The sequence below is a fragment of the Vanellus vanellus genome (assembly GCF_965231255.1).
Source record: "Vanellus vanellus genome assembly, chromosome: 4".
Taxonomy (NCBI): Eukaryota; Metazoa; Chordata; class Aves; order Charadriiformes; family Charadriidae; genus Vanellus; species Vanellus vanellus.
The window spans coordinates 37,111,743-37,127,778 of NC_138909.1; the positions used below are offsets into that span (position 1 = coordinate 37,111,743).

The window sequence follows — 16,036 nt, forward strand, 5'->3', positions numbered from 1 at the left end:
GATGATCTTAATGGTCTTTTCCAACCTAAATAATTTCCTATGATTTTGCCGTTACCACAACCCTGAACTGAGTCTCCACGTTTATGCGGCCTCAGTTGGGACGCGGGTGCCCCCGCCTCCCCTCGGGGATGGCGCAGCGACCCACGCCCGCCGCAGGCCACAATCGCACCAGAAGACGACCCGCTTAGGCCCAGTCCCGGGGCGCAGCCACCGCAGCCCTTCAGCTGCCCGGTGCCATGCGTTCAGCAGAGCGGGGCCGCCCGGGCCGGGCCCCCCGGCGACTCCGGCAGCTCCGGCCACCTCCCCCAGCGAACTCTGGGTATAGAAACTTCCTCCCCCCCCTTTCCCCAACCACCTCCGCAGGCCCCCATCAACCTCTTCGGCCGCTGCCGCGGGGCGGGGCGGGCCGTGGGGCGGGCCCGGGCCTCAGCCGGGGGCGGCACCCACGAACCCGCCCGCCGCCACCATGAGCTGCGCCGCGCTGCTGGGGCTCCGGGGGTCGCGGCTGTGGCGGGCTGCTGCCGCCTGCCCGCCCCGCTGGAGCAGGCGGCGCAGTGCCGGCTGCGAGCCCCCGGCAGGCGCCGCGGTGCGCATCGGTTGCGCCTCGGGCTTCTGGGGGGACACGGCGGCCTCAGGTAGGCGGCGGCGGTGGTGGTGGGAGCGGTGGTGGCGCCGGTGGTGGTGGCGGCGGCGGCGGTGGTGGGAGCGGTGGTGGCGGCGGCGGCGGCGGTGCTGGTGCTGGTGGTGGTGGTGGTGGCGGCGGCGGCGGCGGCTGCCCGCGGGGGGGCCCGGCCGGGCGGCGGGGGCGGTCACTGGGGCACCGAGGCCCGGTGAGGTCGCTGGGAGGGCGGCGGCGGCTGCCAGCGCCCCAAACAGCCCCGTTGCGTAAGCGGCCGGGCCGGGGCTGCCGCTGCACGCCCGGGCGGGGCGGGACGGGACGGGACGGGACGGAGCGGAGTGGGCCGCCCGCCCGCAAGGCCGTCACCGAGGGCAGGGGCGGGAGGGCCCGGCTCGCTTCAGCCATGCACAGCTCGGGCGGGCCCCCGGGCCGGGTCGGGAGAGCGCGGTGCTAACGGCGGGTTCTCCCCTGCCCCGCCAGTGCCGCAGCTGCTGTACGGAGGGAAGCTGGATTTCCTCGTCTTCGATTATCTCTCCGAGATCACCATGTCGCTGCTGACGGCCGCCAAAGCCCGGTCCCCCGTAAGTAGCCGCCGGGAGGCGCTGCCCAGTCCCGGCGCGGCCGGCTTGGCTGAGGCGAGCGGGCCGGGCTGGGGGGGCGCCGGGGCCTCCCCGGCTCTCCTCCGGCCCTCGTCGCCCGCGGGGTCTGTGTAAGACGCGTCGGGTTACGGCGACACGTTTGCTTTTGGTATACTTCTTTCTTACTTATTTTCATATGTTCAGTTTATTTTAGTAGAAGCGTTCACGTCCTTTTCTATATCCAAGCATTTTGAGAGCTAGTTGTTCTCCTCTGTTTTTTCTGTTAACCAAGAAAAGGGTTTGAGTTGACCTAACTGTAACAAATGGTTACAGCTTTTAATTATTTCAGGTTTTAGGTTACACTCCGGATTTTGTCTCTGCTGCCATGGCTCCCTATATAAAAGATATTCACAGGAAAGGTATGCTCCTCTTTCCACGAGTTTCTATGTTAATTAAGTTCACTTGCTTAGATGAGCTTTGTATGGCTTCTGTTACTACAAACATCTGGTTTTTACACCAGCATTTTTCTGTCCACTAGCAGCAGTTTCTTAACAGCAAAAATCCTGTCATAATAGATGGGAAGCTCAGGTCTGATGGTGACATTTAAATTGGGTTAATTTGAAATGTTTGTTATAATTAGAAATATATACATAGATATCCATGTATATCTTTTTGTAACTTTAATTTGTTAATGGAAGATCACTTTCCAGGTCTCTGTTAAAATGTGAGTTCTAGATGTTATCAATGCACTCTAAAAGTTTTTCAACATTCCCATATCGTTCTAGAATATCACTTATTTTCTGATCGCTTTTTTCCTGTTTACATTAGTATAGCTTCACAGTTTTCTGAGCTTGAGAGGAGAAAGGGAATTACTTTTAAGTACCCAATACCTTGTTAACACAGTCTGGAATTTACAGATGTGGATGCTTATTTCTGCTGAAATGTAATTGTTTGGAGAGCATGGATGTTTGAATGACTGGTGTCAAATACTGTTCCTGTAGGAGTTGTTTTGATAGTGTCTGCCTGCCTCATCATGTATCTCTCTTTGGTCACTTTCTCCTTCCAGGCATAGAGGAAGATGAGAAGTATCTCTAACAATTATTTTTCTGTAAACAACTTTACATTGGCTTGTTCCAATCCTTTCCCAGATTAGTGTTTGTATTTTAATGTGATTTTAGTACTTTACTTAGTTAGATGTCTAGATGATATCTTGCGTGTGTTTCAGCATGCTTTAATTTTTTAAAATACAAGTGATTGTTGATAATGCTGAACTTAATTTCTCTTTTTTTTGTTTAGGTGTTCGTGTCATCAGTAATGCTGGTGGAGTTAATCCACTTGCTTGTGCAGCTGCCCTTCAGGAGGTGGCAAAGAAAGCAGATGTTGATTTGAAAATAGCTGTTGTTGCTGGGGATGACCTTATGAGTGAGGTATTTTACTTTGTCTTAAGGCTTGGTAGTATTGTGGAAACTATTTTAGTCCTGTATGACATGAAGGTGGCATGTACTTTCCTACAGGAACTTTTTGTCTCTTTAGACAATAACCTTCTAGCACTAAAAGCAACTAAAAATTGTTGCTTCGTTTTCTTTATTCTTTTTATGCATGAAAACTATTCTTGTTACATTGTTTGATGCATGATGGGGTTGAGTTTTATAAGGCTGGATCTGCTGCTTATATTTCTGAAGCAAACTATGAATCTGATCTAAGGTCTGCTTGCTTTTCAAGAGAAGCTAGGATGTTCTGTTACTTTATTCTGTCTAAACTAAATGATCCTGAATGTTAAATCTCTTCATTTTAAATGTGGTGTAGTTACCACGTGTTCAAATGTTCATCCCTTCTAGCTGGTTTTCGTAGTTTGCAGGTGTTTCCTGTTACTTTGTTTGCAGGTAGCTGTTTTTAAGTAATTAGTTTATGGCCAGTAAAGTAATGTTAAGTGAGACGATTGAAGTTTTAATATAAGGCTCTTTTTGACTTAAAGGATGATCCTTTATGTACAAAGTCTGGTTCCAAAAAAAGCGTTGGCCATACCTGAAAAGATACTGTGAAACCAGTTTATATATTGACATTGGTTAAAGGGGGGATAGGCTTGCACTGTGGTTAAATCTCTGCCTGTAACTTGGAAAATTATTTATCTGTATAGGCTCTATTACTCCTTGCATGCCATTGAATGTGGAAGATGGTCAAGTAAGATTCTTTATTTGCAAATTATGTGCAGTGCTTGGACTTCCTTTCGAGAAACTTCTGTCCTACTGAAACTACTTTAGCATCAGTGGTCCAGAATTTCATCACTGGTACGACAGTGAAATGGTCATTATTTGAGCTTGGTGTGGACGTTTCTGATCTGATCTATGCTATTGTCAGTACATAACTTACAGGAACAAAAAAGACACAGCTTTTACTGTCTACAGACAACTTTTACTGCTGATACCGAACATGATAAATTACACTAGGAAATATTATTTATGGTTTGGAGGATTTCAATCCTTAACGCAGGATACCAAATTAATTCGAAGTGATTTCTTTTTTTTTCTTTTTTTTTTTTTCCCCCCAGACTATAGATCCCCCTCTGTAACCCTGGATCCACTGGTTTCCCAAGCTGCCTAATGCATGGTCAAAAATACCCCCCCCCCCACACCTCTCTGGAAACACAATGTATTCTAAAGCTTGCACAATGTATTACCTAAAGATGCAGAATTAGCCTTGATTTCTGGCTGCACCACCATTGCTGTTATGGCAGACACATTTCTGTTTGCAGGGTTTAATTTATTCAGTCCTACAGCAATTAAAGATAGTTTAAAAGCCTAGGGAATGTACCAGTTCATTGTAGAGTATCATCTGTGAATGAAGTAGCATTATTTAAAGACTGACTTATTTTTCTGTGTGCTGGAAAACTATGATTGAACGTGTGTGTCTAGGGCTTTTTGCCATTCAACTGATCTGTACTGTTACTAACTTCAAGGATTAGAGATTTGCTTAGAGTTGCTATGAAGTGGATCTATTATCTGATACTAATAAAAGGCTTACAGTAGATACTACAAAATACTCATAGGTTTGATGTTTTTCTTTTCTAATAGAAAGAGAACCTAAAAGGAGCTGGTATCACTGATTTAGAGAGTGGCAAACCATTTCCAGAGAGCATTCATAGCGTGAATGTGTATCTTGGGTGAGTTATTTTTAACAACTTGGTTTTATTATGGAAAATAACTTTCATAGATTGACTACGTGAGCTTGTTTTGTTTTGCAGGTAGAACCACCTAGTATGTGAGGTTCACCCTTGTGTTATTCAGGCAACCAGAAAAAAGAAGTTTGTTTGTAACTTGTAAACAAACTTTGTTTAGAACCTTGCTAGTTGTGACTCCTTAGCATTACGTGTTCTGTGAATCCTCTGGTTTTAGTCAAGCCAAAATAGTTTTAGTTTAATCATTACAATCACAAAAAGCCTTTTTCATATGTGGAATATCCTATTGCTGCATGGAACAGTTCTTTAGGATGTTGTCACTAAAGAAGTGCAACCAAGGAATTAAAGTACTGGGACACACTCTGAGTGCTGTAGGAGGTTCCATTAGGCCGTGCTGAATTTTGTGTCAGGATTTGTACCGTTGAAATTTTGGAAGCTGGCTTTCCAGGATGGATCACTGTTTTGAAAGATCTCCCCTGCCTCCTTTATGATACTAAAGGCCTCCCATAAATCTCTAAATGCAGGTGTTCTAGCTACCTATTTGTGAACAGTCGCATTTTCATTGTCACCATCAACTTTCTCAGATGAATGAGTGTCAATCAAGTCTATCAAAGGGGAAGGACCGAGAAATGGGACAACGGTCAGATGTTCCCGAAAGCCAGCATCTCTTCCAGTCTGTGATCCTGTTTTTGCTTTTCCATCCTTCATGTCATATGTATCGTCCCTCCTGAATTTCTCTTTGGTTTCTAAAGCCTGTGCACACGGTCCCCCCTCTTTTACATTGATCTTTATGGAAAAACTGCTGTGACCTCTCTTTTATCATTATGATTGCACCTTCCAAAAATGGATCAATGGCAGGTAGCAGGGTATGGCTGTACCTAACAGAGCATGTATTTTTCTCTGTAAAATAAGAACATTTTAGTATATGAATATTTTTAAATTAATCTTTAGTGTTTTCTGTTGTTGCTGGGTTTTCTGTTTGTTCAGCTTCGACTTGCAACATTTGCAAATCATGAGTAACTGTAAATGAAATCTAAGAAATACTGTTAAAGATTTGTAATTGTGAGCAAGTGTTCATTCCAGTTCTGGTGATTCATGATTTATTTGTGAATTTAAAAAGCAATGCAAATCAAAGCAGAGAGGACAGAAGCAGGCTAGTATGAGGATGAGGCATTTTAAAAATCCATTACCTCTGTGCCTGCTTCATTAACAGATGCTAGAACAGCCGACTCTTGCTCTTGGTTTTCTGATAGAAGCGGTATTTCTTTATGGGCCCCTTAATCTCAGTTGCATTGAAATGTAAAGCTATTGGCAGCCTCTTAAATTATGTTTTTGTTTGAAAGCATCAGCAGTGGAGGCTTATTCATAAAGCAAATGATAAATTTATATATGCCTGTAAAACAAGTCACAGAATCACAGAATTATCAGAGTTGGAAGGGACCTCTAGAGATCATCTAGTCCAACTCCCCTGCTAAAGCAGGATTGCCCAGAGCACATTACTCAGGACTGCATCCAGGCGGGTCTTGAAAATCTCCAGAGAAGGGGACTCCACAACCTCCCTGGGAAACCTGTTCCAGTGCTCTGTCACTCTCACCGTAAAGAAGTTTTTCCGTGTATTTGAACAGAACTTCCTGTGTTCTAACTTGTGCCCGTTACCCCTCGTCCTGTTACTTGGAACCATTGACAAGAGTCTGGCTCCATCCTCCTTCAACCCACCCTTGAGATACTTGTATGCCATAATAAGGTCTCCCCTCAGCCTTCTCTTCTCCAGGCTAAAGAGTCCCAGCTCCCTCAGCCTTTCCTCATAAGGCAGATGCTCCAAGCCCTTAATCATCTTAGTTGCCCTTCGCTGGACTCGCTCCAGCAGTTCCCTGTCCCTCTTGAACTGGGGAGCCCAAAACTGGACACAGTATTCCAGTTGTGGCCTCACCAGTGCAGAGTAGAGGGGGAGAATGACCTCCCTCGACCTACTGGCCACACTCTTCCCTATGCAGCCCAGGATTCCATTGGCCTTTTTGGCAACAAGGGCACATTGCTGGGCCATGGATAATTTACTGTCTACCACAACCGCCAGATCCTTCTCCTCCAAGCTACTTCCCAGCAGGTCCGCCCCTAACCTATACTGGTGCTTTGCATTCTTCCTCCCCAGGTGCAGGACCTTGCAGTTGCTTTTGTTGAACTTCATTAGGTTCTTCTCTGCCCAGCTCTCCAGCCTGTCCAGGTCACGCTGGATGGCAGCACGGCCGTCTGGGGTGTCAGCCACCCCACCCAGTTTGGTATCATCAGCAAACCTGCCGAGGATACACTCTGTCCCCTCATCCAGGTCATTAATGAATATATTAAACAAAATTGGACCAAGTGTTGACCCCTGGGGGACACCACTGGTTACAGGCCTCCAAGTCAACATCAGAGTGTGTTGGGTGAAATCTGTAAGTTCTGTAGATAGTTCACTTTTAATTCCCTAAATCGGGTGAGTTTTACAGTTTGATTCTTGACTCAAGTGTGTAAGCTCCATCTGAAAAAAAAATTGCATTGGGATATCAGTCCTGAAGTGTTTCTTCTGTCCCTCCTGATTTGGACTTCTAGGAGCTCTGTGGACTGAGTTCACATGCATTTTTAACAATAAGAGCCAAAAGGCTTTATTTACTGCTTTTTAAAGGTAGTTACACAGTTTTTCAGTCAGTATCCTGTATGTATATGTGCAGAAACCCTATTTGTGCTTTTTACCTGTGACTGTTACTTAACACTATGCCTAGAGGTGTAAATTGTTGCTGTAGGCTGTATATTTGCTTGTTGTTCTAGCTAGTATCTTTTGGTTCATGTAGCACTGTGGGGAAAAAAAAAACCCAAAACTTACATTTTATGTTTACATCACTAAGAAAACTCCTGTATCTTCTAGCTTGCCTCTTGACAAAACAGGACTAAGTCTATAGGAACTGTAGAAAACCCTTGCTCTTGGTTTTCTTCTTCAAGGCTCGTGGTTTACATGGTTTGTGTTTTCAAGCTGTCTGTTTCAGGAAGTATACAAGGATCCAGCAGATAGCATGGGTTTAGAAGCCCGGAGCCGTGCACTCTGGTCAAAGCTTGCTCACTAAAGTCTATAAACTCAAGTGGTTCACCTGGGTGAATACTTTCAAGCCTGACTAATTTTGACTGGGCTAACTCTTACCTGACCAGTGTAGTCTTGATGCTTATAGAAACTGTTTCAATTATGTCATTGAGGTACCTGAATTTGATAAGGTGTTCTGATGATTGCTTTTTAAAATATTCTTGTTGTATATACAAAATGACAAATTGGTGGTTAAAGTTGATTTTATTGATTTCCTACAGGATTTTTAAGTGATTTTTATCCTCTGCGTGGCAGGCAATTGATTTTTTTTTTTAAATGATGCTTTAAAAAGTAAAATTACTTACTGTTCTGTTTTGTCATCTTTAGTGCAAGACCAATAAGCAGGGCTCTTGACCTCGGAGCCGATATTGTTGTGACGGGTAGATGCGTTGACAGTGGCATTGTATTAGGACCACTCATTCATTCTGTAAGTACAAATTAACTCCTGTATGATAATGAACATATGTGAATGAATATTCAGCAGTCATTTTCAAACAAAATATAGACACTAAGTTAAAAGCAATAAGCACCTTATTTTTTTTTTCTTTACATGCATGAAAAGTTGTGAGCTTTCACTTCTCCTAAATGTATAGCAGGGATATTTACGAACTTCTGTATCATGAAGCTGGAAAGTGTTTCGGTGAAGTTAAGGAAGTCTTACCATGTTTCACCAGTATTTCACTTTTAACATCCCCTCCCCTCCCCCCCAGTATAAAATTTGGAGTGCAAGGTTAAGAAACAAGTTTATTTTTCTTTACCACAAGGTGGCAATAGTAGAGCTGACTTTGGTTTTGCGGGGGGGGTAGGGGGGCAGGTGGGCAGGCATGTGAGGTGGTCTAAAACACTGGTCTTTTTCAATGGGTAAGCAGTTTTATTTTTAAGTAGTTGCATTTCAATGCAGCATTTCTCAAATTCTTTCAATTTTAACAAAATGTACAAGCAGGATATGTGGTTTTCTGAAGTATTTTGAATAGGTTGTACATTTTTGTGAATGACCACACACTCTGAAATATGGAAGCTTTCTTTTAGTGCATATTTAAAAAAAATAGAATATGAGGGTTTATGTTAGTGTCTAGTTACAAACATCCTTTCTAAAACTTCATACTGTTCTGACTTCATGCATGTCAAACATTGCCTAATTGTTGACACCGAGCTGAGTGGTGCAGTTGACACACATAAGGGATGGGATGCTGTCCAGAGGGACCTCATGAGATTCAACAAGGCCAATTGCAGGGTCCTGCACACAGATACTCACAACCCCCAGTATCAATACAGGTTGGGTGATAAAGGGATTGAGAGCAGTCCTGCTGAGAAGGACTTGGGTGTACTGGAGGATGAAAAGCTGGACGTGAGTTGACAGTGTGCACTCACAGCCCAGAAAGCCAACTGCATCCTGGGCCGCATCAAAAGAAGCGTGGCCAGCAGGTCGAGGGAGGTGGTTCTGCCCCTCTACTCTGTTCTGGTGAGACCCCAGATGGAGTACTGCATCCAGCTGTGGAGCCCCTAACATAAGAAGGACATGGACCTGTTGGAGCGAGTCCAGAGGAGGGCCACAAAAATGGTCAAGAGGGCTGGAGCACCTCTCCTATTAGAACAGGCTGAGAGAGTTGGGTTTGTTCATCCTGGAGATGAGAAGGCTTCAGGGAGACCTTATTGCAGCCATTCAGTACTTAAATGGGGCTTATAAGAAAGATGGGGACAAATTTTTTTAGCAGGGCCTGTTTTGATAGAATATGGGGTAATGTCTTTAAACTAAAAGACGGAAGATTTAGACTAGATATAAGGAATAATTTTTTTTACAGTGAGGGTGGTGAAACACTGGCACGGGTTGCCCAGAGAAGTGTAGATGCCTCATCCCTGGAAACCTTCCAGGTCAGGTTGGACGGGGCTCTGAGCAACCTGATGTAGTTGAAAGATGTCCCTGCTCATTGTAGGGGAGGTTAGACTAGATGACCTTTAAAGGTGCCTTCCAACCCAAACTGTACTTATTCTAAGCTAGAATTAAACTTTCCCATTTGTAATTGACTTTGATTCATTAGTTTATTCCTAGCTGTTTACATTCTCAAAATAGCTGTGTGTCTAATCTACTCCAGAGAAGCCTTATCTAATTTATTGAAAGGTTTTGGGGAGATCTCTGCCAAGTTCTAAATAAGATACAATGAATATATTGCTTGCGCTGTATTGAACTTGGGGAAAAATAATATCAGTTAAACAGAAAACATACTTCCGGTTAAGGATGCCTTGTAATACTCCAGGAGCTGATAATTTTCAACAGCTGAAAAAACACAGTGGTTTGTTTACATGACATAAAACAGGTACTAGACTTCTAAACCTCTGGGTTATGCAAATTTTGAATAATACAAATATTGCACTTTTTTTTTAAGAAGGTGTGGCTGAGAACTTTTATTTGTTTGGGTGTATTAACAAGAGGAAAACTGAAATACCTCATAGCTCTTTTACAAATTAACTGTATAGCAACTCAAATCCAAGTACAGCACCTACCTGTTCTTTAGATTTCTGTAGTTAAGTAAAAATATATCCAATGCATTGTTACTCAAAGTAGTGAACATAATATGTGCAGTTTTCTGTACTGTATGAAACTTTTACATATGTAACGTGTTTGTATTTTTCTTCTAGTTTGGCTGGAATAGGGATGAATTTGACTTGCTAGCTGCGGGAAGGTAAATGATGTAAAAGAAATGGGTAAATTTATATTTCATATCATAATGTCAGGATAGCTTTGTAAGTGCTTTGTGATTTTTGCATATTATTATTGAATTCATTTATTTGAATGTTTTTGTTAGGTTTTGGGTTCTTTTTAAAGGCTCACTTGATAGTCTAGTTTGGAATTGAATTTATAGAAACTTCATTCTGTAACCATCTTGAAATAACAAAATGAGGAAAGGAATGCAGGATTTTATTTAACAGCTTAACTTTTTTTCCTGTCCATTTTGTCTCAAGAGATGAAATCTCACAGCCCAGACCAGTGATTCCCAGCTTTTTCTGTTTGGCCATAACTGTTGATAGTTGACATGGTAGCAGGTCTTACCCTCAAAGATGCACAGGAGATTCAGTCAGAGATCAGCATCCTTGTATTGTTTTGCAGAAGCTCAGTGTTAGTACTCCTGTTTGCAAACTCTAGTTGTAAGTCCTAAGGTTAGGAATCCAATGCAGAAAGCGTAGGGTAAAATTCTGTCACCTAATTTAATGTTCTTCGTTGTCTGACTCCATTGAAAAAATGAGTGACTGCGTAGGTAACCTGAGTACACCTAGCAGTACTATGCTTGGACCTCCCATTGCTTGAGAATAAATGTGGAGAGAAACTTTGGCTCCCTTGAATTTGGGATGATGGAGACAAAGACTTTTCCCTGTAATTCTATTGAGTGTTTCTGGACTATTACAATCAAAGATTTGAAAATCATAACACATTCTGTCTTCACATTGGAAGTGAGATACTGTATATCTTGATTTAAAAATGGGTTTTGCATATTTAGTTACAGTGTAGACTGCTAAGATACTGAATTTAGATCAAGACTTCTTGAAATGACCAATGAAACTTGTTTTTTGGTGTCAAATAATCTTCTAGGTGTTAATTTTTTTCAGGAAATTAATTTGATTCTTCATGTAAAAGTTAATCCTTTAAACTCTTTATATATTCATCTTTCAGAATTTCTTGTTATATTTAATGTCTAGTTTATAAATGTATTAGATGCCTGTGGAGGAAAAATTGCGTGTTCTGTTATTTAGCTTTATTTCTATTTTACTATTATATTTTAAAGCTGGATTTGTGAAACTTGATTTTACAGAATATATAGTTATTTGAATGCCATTTTCTCCAGCCTTGCAGGTCATCTCATTGAATGTGGTGCTCAATGTACAGGTGGAATATTCACTGATTGGCATGCGGTACCAGACTGGTAGGTAACCATGACATCAGCATGTGTGTTTGTAGTGGACCAAAGATGAAGTTTCTTACTATGTCTGTGTTGTGAAAAATGCTTCTACTTTATTCTTTTAGGGGAGGCAATATGGACCTCGATATTTTTCCGCCTTAATGTTACTCTTCTACAAGGTCTATTCTTCATATTGCAGTTTTCCTTTCTGGTCAACTGGTGGCTTTCTTTGTTAACTTAAGAAGTAGATGATTTGAAAAAAATTCTAGCCCTTTGATTTTTTTTTTTTCTTTTAGATTACTTTTTCTTTTTCCTTTTTTTATCATCTGCTTTTTGGAAGGATTTATTATTGGCTTTCATGTATGATTGTAGTTGAAAAGACAATATGCATATTTTAGATGCTGTTTAGTCAGTCTTCAGTTAGATCAGTTACCTACTGTTCAGTCACAAATTTTATGTAGTTTGCTTTGGTAGGAATGAATTTATGCCACAGTCGTCTCATGCTGTATGACCTAATCTCCACAGATGTGTTGAGCTGTCAGTCCTCTCAAAAAGTTATGTGTATCTTGTTTTCAGACCTGCTGAAATAGAAGGACCTATCTACATGAAAATCTGGCTGCTGAGGAAGGACTAATGTAGCTTGCTTTTGACTAACTTGTTTTTAAAAGTAGTCAGGGAATATGTTTTGCATAGGATGAGCAATTCTGGGTGCAGTTTATGCCTATTTTCCTTAGAATGAGAGGGTGGAATCTTGTCCTGTGCTGTGTCATGAGAATGGCAGTGCTTCCTTTACATGACGTAGGAAAGAGCTGAAGAGCAGTGGCAGAGATGCAGGAGAGAAGGGTGGCTTTCATCATGGTTGTTCCTGCTCCCAAATTGACCCTGGGAAGGAGGTCACTGAGGGCAGCCTGTAGTCAAGGTGGATGAACCAGCAAGACACTGTGCCCTGCAATCTGAGAGCTGCTCTCCTGAGTTAGTTCCTTAGGGCTGCCAAGCTTTTTTCACTCCTTGTAGTGACTGTTTCTGATTCAGGGCGTGATCCTGAAAGATGTATTCTGCTTTTCAGAGTTCCTGAACACTGCTGATTTACAGGTGAAGGCAGATAAAGCATTGAAAGAAACAGGGTCAGGTGTTTCTTTTCACCTATTAGAAGGCTAGTAGCTCCAAACAAACTAGGCTCACTCTTCACATTGTGTTCAATGGGAAATCAAATGAGAGGGTTTACAGTAATGAGGCACTCTGTTCAGTTTGGAAATTTGTAACTGCTAATCTTATTCCTATGCTTATATATCTCCTGATGATTTTATTATGCTCTATCATGAAACTTCTTAAAATCCCTTGTAACTGTGACTCCAAAGGACCTCACTTTATAAAAGAATGAAAGAAAAAAACAGAATACTACTTTTTTAATAAAATGCTTGGTAGTTTTTTATTTTTAAGGATTTTTTCTATGAAAAATGGCAGTCTAGTTTACAAAAAAAAAAGGGATGTTTGAGTGTATTAAGCTATGAGCTACTGGAGTGGGAGTAGCTAATTTTACAGACAAGTATGTATGTACATTGGATATGCATAGCTAATACTCATGTATGTGTATATGTAAAAATCATATAACTGCGTCTAAAATCGAAGTAGTCTTTTGGCTTACACCTAACTGGTGCTGACTTGAATTGCTACTAAAGAATATAGAAGCTTAGCACCCGATACTGCTCTGTTACCTTGTCCCAGTCAATCTGCATGCATACTTCTAAAGCATGCATGATTGTATTTGTGCTAATATAACAGCAATTTATTTACCTTCAGTTTAAGTCTACTAAAGAATTAATCATGCCTTAAAACTAGTGGGTTTGTTTGCAAATTCAAAAAGTCTTAGGGATTTAATCGATGAAATTCTTGAAACAAAAACATGTTATACATCAGCCTGTATGATAAACTCCTAAAACTAGTCAAAAACAAAATAACGTGTGACCTCTAATTTTATATTTGGCGAGGCAGAGTAGAAGACTGACTAAAGCGGACTGGTGGTCAAGCACATCCATTTAGGATACGGGAGGAAGGAAGGAGGGGAGATTTGCTGGAGAGCTGTGCTGCCTTCTCCTCCGCCCTGATAAATAGTTTTTTACTATAGTTAGGCCCAAATGCATGAAGAGGAAATATTATGGAAGCTTTTGGGCTGCAGACAAATGCATTTTCCATTCCATAGCTTAGTAGTAACCTGTTGACTCCTGAAGTTAATTTGATGGTGTGGGGTTTTTTCATTTAGACAGTCTTAATCAGTTTTCAATACATGCAGATAATGCATTGAATAATAATGTTCAATAATAATATGGTAATTCATAGTCTCAGTAATGACTGAAACATGCAATACCTGCTGCCACCAACGTAATTTCTACTGCCGATAGGTCAACAGAGCTCTGACGGAGTTTGCAGAAGTTACTTGAATATAGTCTAGTAATGATTTCTCCCTGATTTAGGAAAAGCTGTGGTTTTAGCAGTCTCCTGAAAGTAATCGTGTGTAATTTAGATCTCAATAAATCATAGTGTCTGTTATACATAATGTTAAATCCAAACCAGCCCAACAAAGTCAGTAAACATAGGGGGAAGAAGCCAAGTGAAATCTCTGTGTTAGTCGTTAAAGTGCCTTTCACATATGAATTTCTCACTGCCATGAGTGTGTTCATGCAGCCAAGACCACTTAGCATTCAGCTCTGCAAACATTTACTGGACCTTTATGCTAGAGGTTAAGAAAACCTTTCACAGCATTTATGCTGTTCTCTGGTGACTAAACGCTAGAGGGCGATCTCTTTTTTTCACACATCTTATTGCAGAGGGTCGGTTTGGTTATGATTAGACTTAGGTCACTTTTTTTTTTTCTACTGTCTCTGTTTTTTTTTTTTTTTCTACTGTCTTTGGGTTTTTTTTTTCCTCCCCGAGAACAGTAGTCTGTGTTGCTCTTCTGTCTTTTGCTGCTGAAAAAGGTGTAAGTGTATTTCTAAGAAGGAGTTTTTTCTAACTTGTAAACAAAAAAAGGAAGAATTTCTCAAATTTTAGGTTTATAAACCTTACCTGTGGATTGTTTACACCTAAGCAAAAATAATTAACTATGTAAGCAAGAGCTAGGCGAGTCAGAGCTCACATTCCATGCATATATTATCATGTCTCTGAGTATTGAGGCATTGGATTGGACCCACTTCATTCATCCAATGTATTTTTTTTTTAGGTTTTTTTAATTATTTTATTGAAATGTTTGATGCAGACTGCTTCTGCAAACTCAGTTCCACTGCAAAGGAGTGCTTTAAGTCTCAGGAATGTTCATGTGGGTATTTTGTGGCCATTGAATGGTTACCTATTAAAACCTACGCTATTCTTTCTTTTTCATTGTTGTCCTGGTGAAGTAAGTTTTGAATGTAAAACAAGTAAAGTGCATGTTCCAACTCATGACTCTCAAGGTTACTTTAGTTGACAGAAGCCAGACTTAGCTGATTTCTGTCTGCTGACTTAAGGCACTGGGATTTCTTTAATTGTGCTGGGTGTATCTCCTTAATGTATTTGACTTAAAGGCAGGAATCTTGAAACTGTAAAGTTTCATTCAGTTTTCATGAAAATGGGCAGACAGGTAGAGGGGATAGATGCTGTGTACTTTTCCGGTGAGGGGAAGGCTGCTTGACTCACTGCTTGTGTAGATTCTCTGGTGTTTGGCAGAGAAAATGCAAGAAACCATTAGTTCACAGTTTACATAAGACTAATGTGCATTCTTAAATGACTGATTCTTAAGTAAATATTATCAAAAAGGCACTTACTCCTTTTCTGTTATTTGTGTAATAATATATGTCAGCAGATGATCAGAAGAAGTGATAATACATCACTTGCTCCCTATTTAATGTCTAGTGCACAGCACTCAATAGAGAATTCATGCAATGTGTCAAAATGAACCATGATGCCAGAAATATATTGGTAATCCATAGCTCTGTATTTAACTTCATTTCACCCCAGACATTGCTGTCTTTTACTATTATTTAGTGCCAGTGGGTGATTAGTACGTTGTTTTGTTTTGTTTTGAAATGCAGGAGAGAATAAACTAATGCTGATCAGTAGAGTAATCATTTTGAGGAGATGATAAACACTGACACTTTGCCCTCAGCCAAGAGTGTACAATGGTTGAGACTGCATAATCCTCTGGCCTGGGATGACCAAAAGGGTAAGTCAATAGTTGTAGTCTCTTAAGGGCTGGATCCAGATTGCTTAATTTGGGACTTGAACAGAATCCAGCATGCGAGTCCCAGTCAGCAATGTGGAACGCCTTTTTCTCTGTAGCACCATCTATTTCAGGCGGCTGAAAACACCAGGCAGCCTGACTAGTCTGAAATTGTCTAGTCATCAAGAGTTTACATACAATGTGTACTCTGGAATGCCCTAGTCAAAGGAGATGAGTGGTGCAATCAATAAAATTTGCCTAAATTGGAATTGCAGCAGAAGTTAGGAAACATATTGGTACCTACATGTGAAGAGGTGCATATACCTTCCCCATAAGTTTGTGCTGATCTTTCTTGACACGTTAGCAATTTTGAATTGGTTGTAAAAACACTGCTAGAAATGGTAGCAGTTTCTACTTTTTGCCTAAGAGCGTTGTGATTAAAATACATGTCCAGGGAGTTGAGGAGCTTG

At 41.4% G+C, this 16,036-nt stretch overlaps 1 protein-coding gene across 1 annotated transcript in view; it reads left to right on the top strand.

Moving 5' to 3' along the window:
• Positions 1-466: 466 nt before the first annotated feature.
• LOC309671361 (uncharacterized protein) overlaps positions 467-16,036 on the top strand; it is a gene marked incomplete at its 5' end in the record, with an annotated part of 69,020 nt that continues 53,450 nt past the window's right edge. Inside the window, 8 exons of the mRNA XM_082482581.1 lie at positions 467-635; positions 1,100-1,200; positions 1,547-1,616; positions 2,494-2,624; positions 4,269-4,357; positions 7,809-7,908; positions 10,119-10,162; positions 11,321-11,398. Of these exons, the coding sequence (XP_082338707.1) occupies positions 467-635; positions 1,100-1,200; positions 1,547-1,616; positions 2,494-2,624; positions 4,269-4,357; positions 7,809-7,908; positions 10,119-10,162; positions 11,321-11,398 (782 nt within the window). The remainder of the gene's footprint in view (positions 636-1,099; positions 1,201-1,546; positions 1,617-2,493; positions 2,625-4,268; positions 4,358-7,808; positions 7,909-10,118; positions 10,163-11,320; positions 11,399-16,036) is intronic.